Below are 21,611 nucleotides of genomic sequence, written 5' to 3' on the forward strand. Positions count from 1 at the left end.
GACTTAAAAGTGATAAAAACTATTTTTATTATTTTTAGGGATTTCCATATATTTTATTTAGTCAGTTGTCATCATACATTATTATTAATAGATGAAAATGAAAAAGTGGCCCCAGTATTATACTCTGTGGATAGATATATTTCAACATTACTTACCAAGTCATCCAGCATTTCATGCAGTCGTACTCTGGGATCTTTTCCTTTCTTGCTTCGAATTAATACATAGATTGTATCGACGTCACCGCAAGATCTTAACAGCTTCTCTAGTAATACTGAAAAAATGCAGTTACTAAATAATAGATGGCGCTAGTAGTGTGTTTTCTGCTAACAGTGCATAATCGCATATGTAGCTAGCAATAAACTTTACTAGGTCAACCTCCATGCGCTTTCCACTGGAATCCACTGAATTCCAAAGTAGAAGTGTTGAGGGATTATTCAGATCCCTCATATATTTTTTTCTTACACATCTCCTATGTACATTACTTGTATATACTTACAGACATCGTCTTGTTACAATTTTATTATATTAGTAAAATATATCAAATTATTGTTCCAAGCAAAGTTTGAAATATGGATTACGATATATTAAATCTTAAATATATTTTGGTAGGCAGAAACAAAAAGTCTCTATTGACCACAGATAATATTATATCACTACTATCAACTGATGATTCAATGGACATCATAGTTTTTTTAATGGGTTATAATAGAATGGTAGCCCTGCCTGCATTAACGGTATGTGCTGGTGCAGCACTATTGAGGAATGATAGCAGAGAACGAAAAGGTAACATGTAACACGCCATTCCTTTCCTCTTCTCTCTGAACTTAAAAGTAAAACTCGAAATTTTGGGCCAATTTTCGGATTCGTCATTGAAATAATGAGTGGTTGTAGACAGCACGTTCCGCGGTGCCGAAGTCGCGAACAACACCAAATTTAGCATATACTAACAAGTTCAATGTCCGTTAATAATACAGGAAGTACTACTTTAATAGTACAGTTTTGAAATGAGTTATTATGAAGTAGGTACAACGTAAAATGGAATGACTTGGAATAATGGTGTAATATATATGTAATTATATGTACGGTCGTATGGTCCCAGAATAGAATAGGCCACCCCTTCCTTTGCCGTGGGTGTCGTGACAAGGTGGGAACGAGAGGTGACAAGGGGAACCCAATGGTTGAGGGATGGGTAGCAGCATCCCTTTTAAAATATCATCTAAGCCTATCTACGGTAGTGAATCCATTTTCAGTGTGGCAGCTACTGGCATATATTATATTATCTTGAGCGCAGTCATATGGGTATATTATTGGGGAAGTGAAGGGAGAGGGCGTAGGTTGTGCCCAAATATTATATATAGTAATTAGAGCCATTTCAATTAGGATATATTATTAATGTTGTAAACAAACACAGAATTGTTTTTTAATAACTTTTTTATTGACATTTTATTTGTAGACGGATGTGATTCTAATATAGAGATAATTTTGTAAACAACAAATTAAAAATAAGCAAATTGAAGTTAATGGAACTGTATACCACTATTAGGGTTATTATTTTAGAGTTAAATTTTTAATTTAGATTTATTTTTACATGTGTTCCTTATTACCAGAGGGAGACTTTGTACAAAAGTCGATTGCTTGGGTACCTCTGTCCCATTCGTGTTTCAACCGTAAAGCAGTTGTGTTTGCATGGCTGTGTTTCGGTTTGAAGGGTGGGATATGGTGTGAATTTACTGGGTACAGAGGAATAACACCTGAGTCGACAGGAATGGCAACGCATGGAGGGTAACATGGGCGAAACAGTATACTCTATAATGTTCATGGTACTGCTCATGTCTATAGGCGACGGTTACCACTTTCCATCAGGTGGGCCGTCAGCTTGTTTGCCATTCTAAATTGTATAAAAAAAAGGATACTTTATATACTAATTACCGTGGATGAAGTCACGGTATACTCGTATTGATTGTAATAAATACTTTTATTTCTTCCTTACCTATGGCATAAGTAAATTTTATATTTACGAAAAACAATATAAAGTTACATTTAAAGCATATTCGGCGAATAACATTACTGCAACTATTCATAATAATATAATTGACACGCTTGTTTTATATTTGTGTCAAATAAGAAAAAGAAACTCTTAATTTGCAAAACACAAATGTACCCAATTTTATATATACCTATTTTTAATATTTATAGTATTATTTATATCTAAGTACATATATTAATTTGTCGAGAAATGGACCCCAGGTAGTCTACGTCTGCAACTCTAATAAGGCGTCAGATTTAAAACATTTTAAGGTTAGTGACTGCAAATCGACGTCAATATGACGAATACTTGCTACCTGGGTCAGCAGCATCTCTCTTAAAACATCACCAAAGCTTAACTGTGGTTGTCAACCTGCTTGCCAAACGTGGCAACTATTGGTGAAACCCCCCCTTAAAAAAGACGCATATGTTCAGCAGTAACGGCTGATAAGGTGATGATATTGATTGTAGTTAAAGTTTTTTTTTAAGCATTCACATTTATAATAACACGCATACATTACATTTCTACTTCACGTGGAATTTACAGGGTACAGAGGAATAAAACCCGAGTCCTCAGGAATGACAACGCATGGGGGTATCATGGGCGAAACAGTATACTCTGTTATGTCCATGGTACTGCTTATGTCTATAGGCGACGGTTACCACTTTCCATCAGGTGGGCCGTCAATTTCTTTGCCATTCTAAGTAGTATAAAATATTTTTTTTTAATGGTTGAGAATAGAATGGTTACCCGGCCTGCTATCGGTATACGCTGGCTGGGTATCACCGTGGGGTGAAACATGATAGGTGAAGATGGAAGCAAGTCAGTCGGGCTATTGTGATGGGAAGGGAAGAGGAGATTGTTAGTAACGCGGACTATCAGTCCTATTGCTAGCAATATAGGTATATTTCAGGGGGAACCCCGTGAAGGCCAACTTGATATAGTTTTTTGCTAGCAATGGGACTGTTAGACTCTATTACTAAAAATCCCTTTCACCACGATAGGAAATTGTTACTTTCTAATACCTTATTATCTCAACCATTTGTCATGTGGCATAGAGAACATAATTACATAATATGTTAATTTGGTCACGTGGACAAAGTCGCGGGTACAGCTAATACGTAGCTGCATTAACAATATTATGTTCTATATTTAGTATTATTATTATTATCTATGCTTTGATCTACTCTCTGGTCTGTGATACTTGATAAATCAATTATTTATTTGCATAGGTAGAGTTATTAATTTGATATTGCAAATTACCTATTTTATATAGAATGCCATGTTTTGCAATATTGGGCGAACAAATAACACTTTGTGATGTCTATGACAATAACAATGATTTCAATTCCTAGATAATATTCCAATTTCAACTTTATTTCTTATGTGGTATAAAAGCGAGATTTTATTCAACTTCGGTATGAAGTTTAGATTAGAAAATATATATAATATATAAACTATAACAACTGTATAAAAGTGTTAATATTATAATAATATTTATCAACGTTTCATATTAATTTAATATTGATATATTTAGATTTAACAAATATGTTGAGAATAAATATTTCGACAAAGGAACGCATCGGTTCCGTGGTGTAGTGGTTATCACATCTGCTTTACACGCAGAAGGCCGCCAGTTCGATCCTGGCCGGAATCATGTCTTTTTTATATATTTTTCTATTTTTTTAAACATTGATCACATGCAAATAAGATAAAATTAAAAATATTTTCTAGAAAATATCTATATAATATATGTGTAATATTTTATTGACGTGATGAAAAGTGACTGTCCCTGTTACTGATACTTAATGACTTGTCGGTGTTTGATTTTAGATTAGTACTAACAATGCTATCTGATCCGTGTCTAGTTTTTAATTATTCTTTTTACTATGGAGTGGTAAATAATTATTGTAATACTAGCTTTTACCCGCCACTTCATACGCGTGATCCAACCCACATAATATCCGTATACCAAATTTCATAGTGATTGATTAAGCCGTTAAAACGCCAAGAGATAACAAACAAACAAAATAACTATCACATGTAATGTTAATAAGAATTAAATAAACTCAAATAATTTTTACCCACGTGTTTATACAAGTGACCGGTAAGTACACATATCATGGTTAAAAATAGTTACGAACATTAGTAACTAACTTGTTTAGACTTTTAGATTCACTATAAACATTATCAGATTTAAACTGAAATTGATTAATATGCCACTAAATTGTTAAATGCACGTGCAATATGTACTAAATTCTCATGTGCGACCTAGCCGCGCCTACCATATACCTACATACATAGACTCAAATATAAAGTTTGTGAATTGTATTAACTTCAGATGGATTACCTATTGTGCCAACAAAGACACTTAGGGGAAAAATTGTTAGCAACGAGTACTAGTATCCCCATTTATAGTAATATTTATATATATTTTTGTCAAGTCGATCTCCATGCAATTCCTTCTAGTCATAATGCTTAATTCCTGATAAATTCTATTATTTATTATTTACTAGCTAACTCGGCGAATTTCGTACCACCTAACAGTGAATGAAATGGGGGGAGAAAGGATTGTTAGTAATGGGGATTAGTAGCTCCATTGCTAGCAATATTCGACCTCCTCGTGGTTCCCCCTGGAAAGCATCGTGATTGATTTATTGTTAAATTCGTCATGATGAGCTAATTGATCTGCTTCATTCTAACTTATCATCCCTCACTGGTGCACCGCCAGTGTATACCAATAGCGTAGTTACGATTTCATTAACACCCATTGAAAAACAAGAATGAATGTCGTGTTATATATTAGCTGAACTTAATTTATGGTTTTATAAAAGTAATACAATGAATACAAAATAAATATCAAGTTTAGTACTTTATTAAAACAGAAAGAAATAATAAAAATCAATTGCGTGTCAGCAAGACATGATTGAATTAAAATATGTAGGTACATATTGTGCAGCATGGAATGCGCTCGATTTAATTCTCTTCATACGACATTTTTTTACCAGGCGCAAGAACAAATAAAGTGGATGATTTGCCAACACGTGAACATGCCACGTACATTGAATTGATCACGAGAAAAACATGAGTTTTCTAAGTTAAGACCGTAAATACGTGTTATTCTGGAATTTCCGCTCTAAACGAAGTCATTTGAAAACAGCAATTGTATTTTTGAGTGTTCGTTAGACAATGTTTGCTTTTGGTGTTTCGCTACTTAGCAAGGAATGAAATGGCTCTAGTAGCAGAACCAATAATGGCAATTACACTATGCCATTATTTATGCACGTATAAATACATTATAACCAAAAAATATGTTGCCAGTAAAGAAAAAAAAATATGTCAATCCTTTTTTTATTACTGACTATTATATTTTAAAATCTACTCTGTTAGAATAAGTAATCTATATCCTATACAATATTTAATCTGTATGCAACACTGGCCTTTCTTATCTGTGCCGCCCGATTTCACTCTTCTCTGCAAACTATGGTGGTTTCCGTACGTAATTACAATGTTATTATTAAGTTATTAATTTGTATATATAAAAACATAATAATAAAGTTGTGCCTCTTATTACTGAACTTCTGTGCTCTTTCTACTAATTAACTCAACATACTCTACATTTTAAATACCCGTTAATCCCTATATTGTCAAAAAAAAAAGTCAGTGTTTGTAACTGTATTTGCTTTAATTTCTTAGATTTTCGCCCAAGTATGATAATATTTTTCTGACACTCGAACTGAAGTAAGCCTAATTTTTCAGCAAGTCTCGTCGTAAAATAGGATTTTTTTTTAATTCTTCTTTATTTAAGTAGCTTTATTTTTCTTAATTTACACAAAATAGATTTCTGAACGCACACATAAATTAACAACGCATTTGACAACGAATAAATATGACAAACCTAAGAAGAAGGAATTACATAGAAGGAGTGATAAAATTGTCAATTCATAGCAGGCTAGTGTATAGAAAATGTTATACGGCCATTTAACCCTACCAAATTCAGATACAACCTGCTTGCATACTTTCTACATAAACTGTGTCGAAGATATAATCTAGTAATATAAATGAACAAAAATTTTATATACACATTTTCTACTACTACACTAGCTTGCTATGTATTGAGAAAAATAGCAACTGATGGTGTATCTTTCTTCCTCTTTCTGTTAATTATATTTGCATATGAAGAAAAAAGGGCAACTATATGATTTACAGTTTTTATTTTATTATACCTTCTATGTAATTCCTTGTTCTTAGTGCCAAACCTTTGTCATTACTGACATTACTGTACATTTTTAAAATCTAAATTACGTGATTATCCGAATATTGTGGATATATCTTATCGATTCGAAATCTTTATTTAAATACGTTCTTGAATTTAAGAACTTACCGTACCGACTGGATGAATATTAAATGTTTGACAGGTGTGAAACCCATGAATAAATTGTATAGGAAAATGTTTTTTTCTTTTCTTTTATTTTTTCGTCAATTTTTTTAATGTTTTTAATAGTTATTCTGCTATTCCGAACGCTGACAAATTCATCAAATCCAAAACTGAAAATTGGTTCAGCCGTTCTAGAGTTATAAGTGTTCGAATAAACACAACTTTGTTTTATAGATATAGATATATATAGATAGATAGATTAATAAAAAAGGCAACGATCGGTTGAATTCGGCATCAAAATACATATGTCGTCGTTAGAAAATATAATTAAATTGTGTTCCACACAATAATAGAAAGAAAGAATTTAAGAAAAAACTTGTTATTTTGATTTAGAAACTAAACTACTGAACCGATTTTGATAAAATTTCTATAAGACAAATCTAGAAGATAAATCTCATGCCGTATGGTCCCGGCATAGAATAAGCCACCGCTTTTTTCTGTAGGTGTCGTAAGATGCGACTAAGGGAACGTAATGATAGAGGGATGGGTAGCAGCGTCCCTCTTAAAACAACCTCAAAGCCTATCTGCAGTTGCCAACTCGCTTGCCAAGCGTGGCTACTACTGGCAAAACTCCCAATCGGAGAAGCCTATTTTTACTAGTGGACAGTTAACGGCTGATATGGTATGGTATACCATATCAAATCTATAAATATATAAAAAAAAGAGTATTCCAAATCGGTTAATAACTGACGACGTTCTGAGGCAATAAACATAATAAAGACCGCTTAATTGAGAACCTCTTTCTTTTTGAAGTCGGTTGAAAATAAAGCTACGTACGAATCACATAAATCTTTATTCAAGAACATTTTGTTACACCACAAGTTAAATAAATTAACAAAAGAACAGAGTTTACAAATTTACAACACCACTTTTTCAACAACTCTGCTGGCCTTTAAGCTGATTCTTCCATCTGTAAAATACATTTATAATTCATTAAACATTAATACTAATAGTAAACGATCCAAGCAATAAAAAAAATATCCTATTGCATATTTCGAAATTCGTTGCAGTAATACAATTATACGTTATAGCTGTCGAACCGACCCTCGTTTCATATAACTCGATTCAAAAATCTTATTTAAAATTTTTATTGTCATTATATTATGAATTGTATTTTATACAATTTGGAAATGACAAATGAGCTGACGGCCCAACCTCACTTGGTGAAACCTTTAACCGTCGCCTATAAACATAAAAAGCAACACGATCACAGAATACACTACATCGCTCTTTATATCCCTCATACGTCGTCATTCCAGAGGATTAAAATGTTATATTTCCGTACACTGTAATTTTAATGAGCTTAATAATAAATAAACGGTATTGATTACAGATCTCACTGTTTAATAGTATAAAATTTTAAAAATCCACGAACCGGTTCCTTAGGTTTTATATACAAGGCCTGACAACACCCGCGAACGAATATATTTTTTTCTATTATTTACAATTTTTTTTATGCTGTACTGCACAGTGCCATCTAGTCCCATTCTAAGCATAGAGCACTACTACATAAGTAGACAAGTACTAGACATTTGGCAAATATACTTAAGTACGTATATATTTTTAATAATACATACTAATGTTGGTACAAACGTTGTATTATACAGGAATCGAACCCGCATTTATTGGATAATTATGCATGCACACCACAACACAACACAAGCAAGACATTATTTCATAGATACCTATTTAAATCATAGAGAATAAGGACATATTGAAATTTTTAAAAACATGCGTAGGTACATACGTTGACCCCTAATCAATATTTACATCACTAAAAATGTTTTACCACAAACAAAAATGTACTTACTTAATTACCAGTCACCATAAATACCACCACTGTCGTTTAAATTTGTCTTCACTCAATAGCATGGCCAGTGACCGCAAAAAAAAAAACGCAAAAACACATAAAACACAAGCAATACACTCAAAAAAAAAATTATCAAACCATGCAATAAATAATCCTTTAGGTTCATTTCTTAATCTATTTAAAATAAAAATACAACATAACTTAATCGATATTAAATCAATTTTCTTATGTAAGTATTTGGTTTTCAAATAACAATTTTTAAAGTATTAATTAAATAAAAATGAACTAAAACTAGAAAAATAATTATGATTCTTATAAAAATAAGGGTATAAATTTACAATTTTCTTTATTTATTATTATTATTTTGTTTTCTTTTATTTACATACCTACTTGGATGACAATGAAATCAATTGTCCTAGGGTTGGTTGCCTTGACAAACTTGCTTTCAGTAATTATTGTATTTACACAAGTGTGTCCATAATAACTATTGTTTGTGCTCTTTTATTTTGCGTGTCGTATAATTATAATAATAATATTTTATTATATAATGAATTGTTCAGTCAAAAATACTCTATAGATTTTTTATTTTATAGAATCTGTAAATATAATATCATATATCATATACATATTATTAAAACTACTTAATGATGTTTTGAGCCAGTAACCGCAAATAGGCGTGTTTACCTCCAACTTGCTGGAGTTTCATCGGATGACCACAGAGTGTTTGTGGACAGGGTTTTAAGATATAGATGTTATTTTGTTAAGTATGTGATTTTAATCTAATTATTATTATTCCATTTAACATATGTACAATTGTCACAGTACAGTAACAATTATACATATGTTAGTAAGTAAGTATATACGAGTATACTAGCTGACTCGGCAAACGTTATTTTACTATATACATTATTTCTAGAACTATATATGAAAATTCATCGTACTACAATTATTACATTCGATTACCATCTTGTAACCCTATTGCGGAATATAAAAATTATAGTTCAGCAGTGGACAGATAACAGCTGATATGATGATATTATACAACACTATATATTTTCCCAAACTAAGTAGACTAAGTACTAACTAAGTAAAACTAAGAAGTAACTAAAAAGAAGGATTATGAGTATTAGATAAATTATAAAAAAAAAATTCAAATTTATATGACATATTATGCTTAGAAAATACCTAGACTAAATACAAGCAGGCATACTCATTAATACAAATGGGTGTAATGTGCAGGAATTGAACCCACGACAATTGGGAAATGTAGCGGTGAATTAAACAACCAAAGTGGACAGTTTAATGATATTTAAATATATAAAGATAATTTAAACATGTAGGTATATTATATTAAAATATTCTTCTACAATTTATTAATATAAATAAGGGGTAATTCGTTCACCATTGGTTACATCACACTATTTCCCATTACAACAAAGTACACAGTAGTTACTGTCAATTTTGTAACTAAATATTATTCCTGTCACTGTTAATGTTGTAATAACTAAAAATAATCGCATCGTAAGCGTGACTACACATGAATATGAGAATTAATGTTCTATGGCGCAAATACGAGTATGACCCGAGAAGGAATTACCTATATGGTTTCTAATATTTGAGAGCGGTCCATCGAGAATATAATGTACCTATTCATATTGATCGATATTGGAATTCTGATGTTACCACTAGCAACGTAATGACACCATATTATTGTTGCACTTTTATAAAAGATTTGTTTTATACATTATGCACAGATAGCCCACCACTGTCATCAGACGACGATTACCATCATTTGACAATGGAACTTGTCAAATGATGGTAACTGTCGTCTATAAATATTTATTTATTTAATAATTAGCTGCTATTCTCCAGCCCGGCTTCGTACCAGTAGATAAAAATTTCTAAAATAATATACAGCTTATGTTACTCGCTGATTATGTAGCTTTCTATAGGATAAAGACTATTTAAAAATAATTGAATAGGTTAGGAATTTATCCATTACAAACAAACAAACAATAAAATTTTTCATTTTTAATCGCCGACGCAAAAAGAGGAGTTTTATAAATATGACGTGACTTTATGTCTGGTGTCTGTCTGTGGCATTGTTGCTTCTAAACGAATATCAGTCCATTCGTTGATGTTTTTTCATTGTTTATGACGCGCTTTTTTTGTTTGAAAACTGATACGATCAAAATGGTTCTTAGCTACAATTTATGAAGAACTGGTCAGGCGTTTCGCGAGGTACTTAATTTTTTTAATTCCTTTATTGACAAAAAAAAAAACAGGTACAAAAGGCGGACTTAATGCTAGTAGCATTCTGTACCAGTCAACCTTTGGAATAAACAGTAAATCACGAACGTGATAACTCATTATTGAGATAGGTAAAGAAAATAACAATTAATAATATATACCTATACACAATAAATAATGTATACATAAATAACATAAAATGATGATTATAATATATGTATATATGTACATAAATATAAAGAAATATAGATAAGTAAGATCTAGTTAAATATATAAAATAAAAATAAGATATAAATGTTTTCGAAACGTAGTCTTGCAACTATAACTGCTTAGCAGCAGAAAAACAATATGTTAAAGATATCCAGTTACTAAACTTTGGCGAACTAAAATGATATTGTATTGGTATCATAATTGGTTTATAGGTACTTTTATGTAGAGTACCTATTTTATTAATATGAATAGCGTATCAATTTCAACACAATCTGTGATTGTTACGTTTCAGTAGTGAAAGAAAATTGTCGCTGACTATATTTAAATTGAAGTGCTGATGTCAGCGAGATTGAATAATAATATTACATAACCTACTGTTATATAATATAATTATTCAATGGGTATTAATTTTTTTTAATATTCAGCCATCTATTTATATTTCTTACTATATATGTATATGATGTGGTGGCATAGATTTACCAACCACAACATATTACCGGTTTTAATACGTGGGTTATTCGAATAATATTTACCAGAAAACTCGACACTGATAAGATTTTTTTTTGTATAATATCTGCCTTTAAGTGAATATATTTTAAGTTGTAATATAAATCGTGTTCCTCTTAAAACATCATCGAAGTCTAACTGCAGTTGCCAATGCACCTGCGAAACGTGGTGACTAACCCTCACTCTCTCTCTAACTTTTGGCCAATATATATTTTTAAATAAGAGTATGCAAGTAGAACTATTCAATTTAAATTTCTAAATTAATTTTTCTCATGTGATATTCATATAGTAATTGCGACCACTTTTAACTCATTTTTCAAAGTCATTCTTAGACAACAGTCAAAGTACGAAATCAGTAACGAAAAAATTAATTCTTTCGAATATACACATGAGGTTATTATATTATTCTTACATATTTTCGTTTCTCTCACATACTGTGTAATAACTATGAATTCTTATAAAGGCTCTGTATTGGGATGTTTAATCTATATTTATTATGATATACACAACATATCAAATTATTTATATAAAATGCCAAAACAAAAACCATGCAAAGCACTCACCTTTACCCAAAAATCCTGTACCACCCGTAACCAAAACACACTGGTCTTTATAAAACTGCTGTATCACAGTTTTCGAAGCGTTACCCTTTGTCAGTCTTCTCTTTTCTTCTTCTTTAGCCTCGGCCACGTCTTCTTCTGCATACAAATCATCCAGTTGGTTAGCGGACATGAATTCGTGGTCTTCTGAGGAGTCCAAAATTTCCGCAGCTGGATTCATCGCTTCGTTCTCAATTGCAGCAATGCGGACTGTGTTCTCCAGATCCTGGAAGATATTTGCAGAGTTTGACTATATGAAATTAGCTGGCTAGCGAAAGATGTGTCCCTCAATATGACAATATTAATAGTTTGTTGACATTTGGTGGAACTTTGACCGCAGCTTGATGTTATTGTAGTGTATTTTACTTGTGCCTTTGAAAATGACATGAAAGGTGAATCAGGTCACTTTTAGACAAGTGGCAATGGCGAATCTATCGCTAGATGCGTAATTGTTACTGCATATAAATGAGATATGCATGAGATGCAATGAACGATGGAACGAGATGGCAATGTCTAGCTCTTTTTATTTCTCATATGTATGTTTTATTTCTTATATATTAGATATTAAAATTATATATTAAATAGTTAAAGAAAACAATTGGAGGTTGTAATAAGCAGCAAAGTATTTATAAATTTGTTTACAAAAAGGTAATCTCTTGTCTGCTCAAAGAAGCAAAAATTTAATTTTGGTTACTATAAGAACAACATAATGTCTTCTAAACTCACGCGCAATTGATCTTGAAGCTCCTTGTTTAAATTCCTGACGTTTTCTAATTCTTTGAGCTGCTTCTCTGATGCTTTCCCGTACACGTTTATATCAATCTTCTCCCCTTTGGCCTGAGCTTCCACCCACCTCTCCATTTTGCTTTTCGTCAGGTCGGTGTTTAATAAAGGAGACTCGATCAGACTTTGATTCATGTTCTGGGGCAAAGGAAAAAAAAAAAAAGAAAATTAATAAAAACCAATGATTATGAAAGATAGATACTCTTTATTGTTTCTTCTAAAATATTTCTGCAGTAAAGTAAGTATTATAGATACAAACAATTATAAGAAATGATCACAATGAGAAAACAACGGGTCGCTAAAAGCGATCTCTTCCAGGCAACGTTTGGATGGTGAGGAATAATTATAAACAGTTTAATCGGAGACACGATAAAATACATTTTTAAATATGCATGGAGATGATTATTACAAGAATTCGACCAATTATTACAAATATTGACTATAAGTGTGAATGTAATTGAAGTGTAAAGACATGAAAGGAGATGGATGGAAGAGAAAAACATATTATAACAACCCAAATAATTAGGACAAGAATAGAAGGATGATGATGATGATCAAAGAATGTTCTTTTACAATTTATACAGGAGTAACTGACTGCGAAAAGCAGTGGACCATAAAGTCTACGTAGCAAGCAAATTAAAATTTTTCCTTTGAAAATCGCTTAATAATAGAATTTATTTAAACAATAGTGTAGTTATTATGTTTATAATAAAAAGACACATAATAAAAAAGTAACATTGTTATTTTGCTTCAAATTTTAAAATCATCAAATTAAATCTATACTAATATTAAAAAGTTGAAGAGTTTGTTTGTTTAAACGTGCTCAGGAACTACTAGTTTATTATATTGGTAGTATAATTATTTATTTTAACCTTTATTGTATAAGTAGGGATTATATTTAAATTTTTGTGTAATATTATAATATATATTAATATTTCATTTATATATTTTATTTATTTGTACCTTATGTATTAGTTTCATGTTGTTTGTAAACCCTCGTCCACTTTAGCTGTTCACTAACTACATCCTTTATCACGGTATTGTGTTGAATGGAAGAGAACTCCTTAGAGAAGTCCACCCTCGCTCATGATATTTATAACTGTCTTATTACAAGTGCATTACACAAATTAGGTAGCTTGCTTAGCTTAGGTTAGCAGGTAATGGTATACAGACTGTTGTTTTGTTATAAATAACAAAAAATATTAAACCCCACTGCTAAAGACGCACATATGCACACAAGTGACGTATATAAAAAAAAGAACAAAACATACGATTTTACGATCTCAATTTTTAGGGTCCAATGGATGAATGGTAAAACGAAATTTTTATAATTTATTGCAATATATTTTTGACGACCTCCGTTTCATAGTGGCCCAGCACGTTGCTTTGCGTAAATGAGGTTCTAGGATCGATTATTGATCGAATTAATTTAGTAAACAAACTTTCCTGTATTAGCCGCGAGTCTGGGTATTCTGGGATGTGGTCCCAGATGTTTGTTGGCTGGTTTGTTATAACTCACCCTGAGTTCACTCATAACTCAGAGTATCTTAACTTGAGGACCATGCGATAAGTTATTTGTATATCACAAAGGTGCCAAACAAGTATATAGCCCATCTCATGCCTAAACGATCACTGCAACACTAGGGGTGTCACGTGACACTTCTAGTGTTGCATCATCTCGTGTTGTGAATGTGTGGCATTTATTATTATTCTGTAATTTAATTTTGATTGTCAAGACACTTTGCAGAAAGATATTAACAAATAGAATCATGTGCGTAGAGTAATATATTTTTTGACCCTCTTTACACATCTAATGTTTGGAAGAAATTTATTTAAGAGAAGAAAAGAAAGAGAAAATGATGCAAAGATCTGCGCAGGTAGCGCCACCATATTACAGCGTACAAAAAACAATTGGTTATTATAAGTCTACTGAGAAATGATAATTTTAGACAAATTCTATAATGACGGTTAAATAAATTTTCAAACATTTTACTTTCCTGTCTATCGGTACAAATTTGAGATGAAGTGTTTATACAATATAACACAACGACTCCCCAATCGAAATAAATTAGCAGTTACGTTCTCTATTGGGATCTCTTTAAATGATTTGAAAGTAGCTTTAGAATTTTATTAATGTGCGACTGACATACTCCTAGACAGTTTATAAAAATTGGCTCATAACAAAACGATTGCAATATCTAAAAATAACTCATGCGGTTTCAAGATATTTTATTTAACTACAAATAAAAGCAAAAGGTAAACCTGTTTACCAAAACAAAACCTACGTCACTGCATGAATGAATGAGTCTAAAAATTTCCATAAATTATTTAAGATAATATTTAATTTAATTGACATAAGGTAAATGAGCTAGATATCGCAAAAGTATTTGTATCAATTTGTATGAAAGTTAAATATTAGTTTTAGGGATCAAAAATCATCTCAGCCATAATCTAACCTCCCCTGTAGACTGCCGTAAGGAACGGTCCTGAGCTACCTGCATCTACTGACTCCCTGCGATGCATTTGAGGTCATCACTTCATCCAGTAGGGAGTCATCTTACACTGGGTTTACCGATACGGGGTCACCACTTAAGAATCTTTCTTTCCTATCGGTTGCCGGGTCTTCAAACTGTGACCATTAGCACTTCAGATTGTTTATTTTTCGGGCTATGTCGGTGACTGGTTTGGTTGCGAATATCCTCGTTTCGGATTCCGTTACGCAAAAAAACTTCGAACATAGCTCTTCATAGCGCTTCATAGGCCGCTGGGTAATTTGAAGCTGTTGCATACGGGCAACCGTGATCAAAAATTAGATGGTTCTTAATCCGTTTATATTCTTGTTTTAATAATGTTTGTATGTGACGCGACATATTCGCAAAGTCTGAATCCACATTTTTATGTAAAATTCATGCTCATTTTGCGTACCGAATATTAAATTTTAATTATCTTTTTCTTTTATATATTTTTTTCTTTTGGGGAGAATATTAAACAGTATCTATCTCCTTTAAGTTCTATGTACATTTTAGGTGTTGCTTTTTTTAAACGATAAAAGGACCCCTATTAATTTTATCAAGATTGAATTAGGCTTTTTAATGACTCTTTTTTAAACTCAATGGATTAATTAAAACCGATATCTCATTTACGCATACGCAACATGTTCATAAAAGTTGTTAGGAAAATAATCTTGGATAATTTTGAATAAATTCATTACTATGGGCGTAATGGGATGGTTTCTTCTTCACCTCTCATCCTTCACTAGCGCCCTGCATGCGCAGCTGAGATTACGCCTTGCTTTACCCACAAGATTAAGACCTTTTTTTAATGTATGATAATGGAATGGTAATCCCGCCTACGTTAACGGTATACGATGAAGGGACACCAGTGAGGGGTGATAGGTGAGAATGAAAAGGCAGGTCAGTTAGTCTATCGTGATAATTATACCTGGATTTAAGCACGATAGTTTCTAGGGGAGACCACGTGGAGATCGACTTGACAGATATTTAGCGAAGAAGGAATAATTAGTAATGGGGATTAGCCCCATTGCCAGCAATACACTCTGTCAGGTCAACCTCCTCGTGGTTCCTCCTGGAAATCATGGTGTTTAAGTCCAAATGAATTCATCACGATGTGCTGACTGACCTGTTTTCATGCTCACCTATTTATATTATCTGTCACTGGTACCCCGCCAAAGCATATAATTAGCATAGGTGGGGTTACCATTCCATTATCATTCATTTAAAGACTATTGAAAGATATATGAGCAATAAGACTTGTAATCCGCTTTACTAACAATCCCATCCCCGACAGGCCTATAAATTCCTTTAAAAACATATTAATAAAGGAATTATTAATACTGTTATAGATTATACACTACTACAAACAAAGAAAATACCTTTATGTATTTTAAAAATGAGGAAGTTAATATTTAAAATTGAGGTAAACGGGTAATAAAGTTAATTAAAAGTAACTATAAATGTATGTTAAAACTTTTTAGGTTATTTCTTGTTATATCTAAATAATCAGATCGATGAACGATAAAGCTTGTTTGTATATACTTAAGTTTTAGTAGAAATTTTATTATCAACCTTACTATTGATTTCTTAGAAACCAATATGAAATTTAAATCCAGCAAATTAGAAACCCCAAAAAGAAAAAGAAACAAGATTATAGAAAGAAAACGCCACAAAAATGCTGAGTGTATGAAATCTGAAATAGTAATTAATTACGCCATTAAGAAAACAAACTTTTTTTCGTTTTTACCAGAGGGAGACTTTGTTCAAAAGTCGATTGCTTGGGTACCTCTGTCCCATTCGTGTTTCTGCCGTGAAGCAGTTGTGTTTGCATGGCTGTGAAGTTTCAGTTTGAAGGGTGGAATATGGCGTGTATTTACAGGGTACAGAGGAATAACACCTGAGTCCTCAAGAATGGCAACGCATGAAGGGTATCATGGACGAAACAGTACACTCTGTTATGTCCATGGTACTGCTCATGTCTATAGGCGACGGCTACCACTTTCCATCAGGTGGGCCGTCAGCTTGTTTGCCATTCTAAGTTGTATAAAAAAAAAAACTAGTGAGAGATATATCTTTAAAAAAATTTTTTTGCCCAATAAATCGCACGACATACGCATGGTAATACAAAAAAATACAGATCTTGCTCACACTTCTATATTTTGCTATGATATCTCGTTCTATTATTGCCTTTGCATCCCATATCTATAAAGTACTTAAAGGATGTATCATTAATCTGTGGTTTTTAAAGATAGTAGTTTATCTTATTTTACAGTACCAAAGCAAATTGTTTATAGTAGGTGGTGTTAATGAATTCATGAGATCCGTATTTGAAATCGCAATAAAAGACGCAATGTGTCTAATCATTGTATTAAGATGATGGTCACGTGCTGCATGGAAACACGAATTTTGTCATAGTAATAACGCTAACAATTGATATACTACATTTATGAGTGTATAAATAGAATCGAGGTCACAGTATAGGAAGAAACATACTTATTATGTGTATGTTATGCTAGAAAAATAAGCAAACTTAAGAGCTTTCATAAGTTTAGCTTATCGAAGTATGGCAACGTAACAATAATCTGTCAATATGGGAAGGGATTGTCATCAATACTGATTACCATTGCTTGCAATATACCCTGTCAGGTCGACCTCAACGTGGCCCCCTGGAAATCCTCGTGTTGGATTCCAGGTATGTTTGTCACGATAGGCTAACTGACCTGTCTTTTCATTCTCACTTGTCGCCTCTCACTAGAACCCCGGCAGTGTATACCCTTAGCGCAGGCGGGGTTACCATTCCATTATCACCCATTAGAAATGAAATTAGTCAATTTTCAAAAACAATTGAACATTTTTAATATTTCTAATTGATTATTTAAAAAAAGCTCCACGAGTACTAGCAAACCGAAATGTTAATATATAACTTAAACCATGACCATAGTTTTAAAAAGAATTATTTGAATAAATAATATAATTAGTTTTCGGCGTGGTCGATCTATTGTAGTTTGGAAATCTAATATCGTATACTAATTGGTTAAATAAAAAAAAGTGTTTAAAGAATTAAAAGTAAAAACTAAACATAACTTCATATGAGATAGTCGATTTGTTTTGTTCAAATAAACCTAGATATTTGAACAAGGTAAACCTCCGTGATATTTTGATACGCTATTTGTTTATATAGGTACATATACGCTATTAAAACCAAACCAATTACTGGCTTCATTATGAGCACGTTTTCAGATTTTTTCTACCAGGTTATTTAGATGATGATTCATTTGATAGACAGTGATAGTCTTCTATAAAATGGGATAGAACACACTGTAATGTTCTAATAAAAATATACAGCGGAAAAGGGGTATTAGTAGGGAGTATAAGTAGTGTTGTCCAACAGTTCTACTGCTGGGGGAAAGGGATTGTTAGTAATGGAGATTGAGAATCCTATTGCTAGCAATATACCCAACCAGGTCGATCTCCTCGCGGAAACCCCCTGGAAACTATCATGGTTTATTCCTGATGAATTCATCATGATGGGCTAACTGGCCTGTTTTCATCCTCATCGATCACCCTTCACTGGTGCCCCGCCAGCGTATCCCGTTAGCGCAGGTGGGGTTACTATTTCATTTTCTACCAATAAAAAAAAAAACAGTTCTACTGCTGACAATATCTTATCAAATCGATCTCAACGCGGTTCCTTTTAGAAACCATCATGGTTATTTTTTATGGAATTCATCACGATAGGTCAACTGGCTAGTGCTCTGCTTTCATCCTCTCCTAGATCATCGCTCACTGGCACCCCACCAGCGTATACCGATAGCGTAGACGGATTTTTTTAATAAACAATAATGGAATGTAACCCCGTCTACGCTAATGGTATATGCTGGCGAGGCACCAGTGAGGGATGATAGATGAAAATGAACAGGCAAGTCAATTAGTCCATCGTGAATAAACCTAGAATTCAACACGATGGTTTCCAGGGAGACCACGTGGAGGTGAACCTGTTAGAGTATATTGCTAGCGATGGAACTGGTAGTCCGTTTTACTATCAATCCCTTCCCCCTGCGTAGACGGGGTTACCATTATCACTCATAAAAATAAAATTACCTGGTGACATGTGTATTAAATAGGCACATTACTTTTTTAACAGTACAGGTATATAAGAGGCAACGAACAAACTAACTTTCATATTTACAGTATCAGTAAAAATTATTCCATGACTACTATTTTAGTATGTTAAAAGAGCATTCGTTTAAATATATTGGAAATTCTAGTTATTGGAAATAAAAAATGCATACACCACACTTAGATACGAACGCTTTTAAATTGCATATAATCACGTTCCAACATATTCCACTGCGAATCATGCGCAGTATACAAATTGCTTTATATTTTTCAATGGAACAGGGAAGTTGTATTTTCATTCAATTAATAATAATTGCGTTATACACGATCTATAATAATTGACGGAAGTTGATATTGGTGTCGCCATATTGGTTTAAGAAGCTCTTTAACTGTATCGCATATAGAATGTTTCATAATATAAAACGTACCTAATGCTGTGATCTGTTTTCGACTATACAGTATGTTAATTAAAGAAAACCAATTTTTAAAACTGGTGTTTAGTATTCATTAATAGGGTCTCAAAAAATATTTTCTTTTCTAGAGAAAATATTTATATTACAAATAACTAAAAATATAATTGAAATTCTCTAAACAAAGAACAATTTGTATCTGTATTGATGGAACTATACAGTACAAGCTTAGATTATATAGATAGAGTGTCTCCATTGAAATACTCGTACTTCAAGAAAAACAGGTCAACTTTTTCAAACAATTTTGTTTGATAAATAGTTATGTGTTAGCGATCTTTTCATAATTTCTATATTTATTTTGTCCTATAAATTCTGTATCTTTTTAATGTGTAAACACTCATTTTATTTATTTAATGGTATGTCAACATACATTTTAGGCGTAAATATACTGATAAAAAAACGAGTCAGCTAATTAGACAATTAGCTGACTCGTAATATAATTTCCAGCGCAAGTACAAAATAAAATACCAGATTAATTGAAAAAATCTGAAGTAGAAGTACACTAATTACAGCTACTTAATTTAATTTAACTTTAATAAATGTTGCAAATTTTTCAAAATATTGTAATAATTATTTATATAATATAAGAACGAAGTAGAAATTACATGGAATGAATACGTCGATCGGGACGCCAAAAGACATTTTCGCTCAACCCTAATCAAGGAGTAGGGCCAGTATTGATCTTATGAACTTAACGGATACACATACAGACATGCAATTAATCAATCGATCAATACGATCATATAATATATTATAAGATTCGTTTGAGACGTTTGATTATGGAATTAACTAATAGTTTTGTTTAAAAAAAAAATTACCAACTTCACTCCTGGCCAGACCAGTTATTTTAAATTAAAAACTAAACTACTGGATTTATTTTGATAAAATTTCTATGTGACCAAACCGAAAGTATTTTCCTTATCGCTTTATATGTAACTAAGTACTGAAGTAAATATAAAAAAAAAAACAACTGAATTGTGAACCTCCTTTTTTGTTTGAAGTCGGTTGGAAAAAAGAAAGACCACAAAACTTGAAGGGAGGTCGCGACGTTGCATTTCTCGTTGGAAGGGCAACATATATGGCAGCTGACGGTTCAAGGTCAATCCAATCAATGATTTATAAAAGTCATTAACAGCTTATTGTAAAATGCATTTAAAAAATATTGACATTGGTTCATTGTTAAGGAAAAAACAATGAAATAAAGCATAAAACGGTTGCGCTTTTAGTTGTTGAAATTCTAAAACTTAAATGATATCATTTAAGTACTCGTAAAATAAAAAGTAAGTAAATTTCAATCTAGGGTGCATTGTGTTATTAGAAACCACAACAGTATAGGAACAACCAATAACTGGAGAAACTTAGACCATCTAGACTCGATCCAAATCTGAAAACTTCGTCTCCTAAACTGCTCTATCGAACCTGGTATCTCATTTGTTTAAAGTAACGAACCCCCACATCGCCACGGAGGCCTTTAGAGAAATTATTTAAAAAAAGAACGGACGGATCGTTGGTGTGATAGAAATGATAATGATGATGAAAGATACATCAGTGTGTGCAATGAGAGAGTAATAAAGAAAGTACAGGACATTACCGAGAGTAGAATAGAACGACGCAATTTACAAAGACGAACTATGCGCTAGAAGTCAGCAAAATAATTAACTTTTAGATGTTTTCTGTGTCTTTGCCCGAGTGAATCAGAATATAAAATATTCTATGTATTAAGTTAGAATATAACCTAATGCGTGTGCCAAATTTCACTCAAATCGGTACAGCCATTTAAACGTAATTAATTAACAAACATACAAATTATCCTAAGATTTTTACAGACGTTCATATTTATAATATTATAAGAATTACATTTGATTTCTCTGCAAAGAAAAATGCAA

General features: G+C 32.2%; 1 protein-coding gene and 1 non-coding gene across 3 annotated transcripts in view; one reads left to right on the forward strand and one right to left on the reverse strand.

The window, feature by feature from the left end:
- The window catches only part of LOC113514458 (fatty acyl-CoA reductase wat-like), a 46,144-nt gene that overhangs the window by 9,149 nt on the left and 15,384 nt on the right, over positions 1 to 21,611 (reverse strand). The window contains exons 1-4 of one of the 2 annotated variants that reach the window (XM_052893056.1): positions 13,587 to 13,750; positions 12,567 to 12,761; positions 11,805 to 12,066; positions 156 to 271 (exon numbers count right to left, since the gene is read on the reverse strand). In XM_052893056.1, coding sequence (XP_052749016.1) covers positions 156 to 271; positions 11,805 to 12,066; positions 12,567 to 12,761; positions 13,587 to 13,604 — 591 coding nt within the window. In that variant the 5' untranslated portion in view covers positions 13,605 to 13,750. Of the gene's footprint in view, positions 1 to 155; positions 272 to 11,804; positions 12,067 to 12,566; positions 12,762 to 13,586; positions 13,751 to 21,611 lie in introns of those variants that run through there. The other variant, XM_052893057.1, reaches the window with a different exon arrangement.
- Positions 3,611 to 3,683, forward strand: Trnav-uac (transfer RNA valine (anticodon UAC)). Its single transcript has one exon. It is a non-coding gene; the product is annotated as a tRNA-Val (tRNA).

Source organism: Galleria mellonella, unplaced genomic scaffold, assembly GCF_026898425.1.
Source record: "Galleria mellonella isolate WM207_F2 unplaced genomic scaffold, CSIRO_AGI_GalMel_v1 utg172, whole genome shotgun sequence".
Classification (NCBI taxonomy): domain Eukaryota; kingdom Metazoa; phylum Arthropoda; class Insecta; order Lepidoptera; family Pyralidae; genus Galleria; species Galleria mellonella.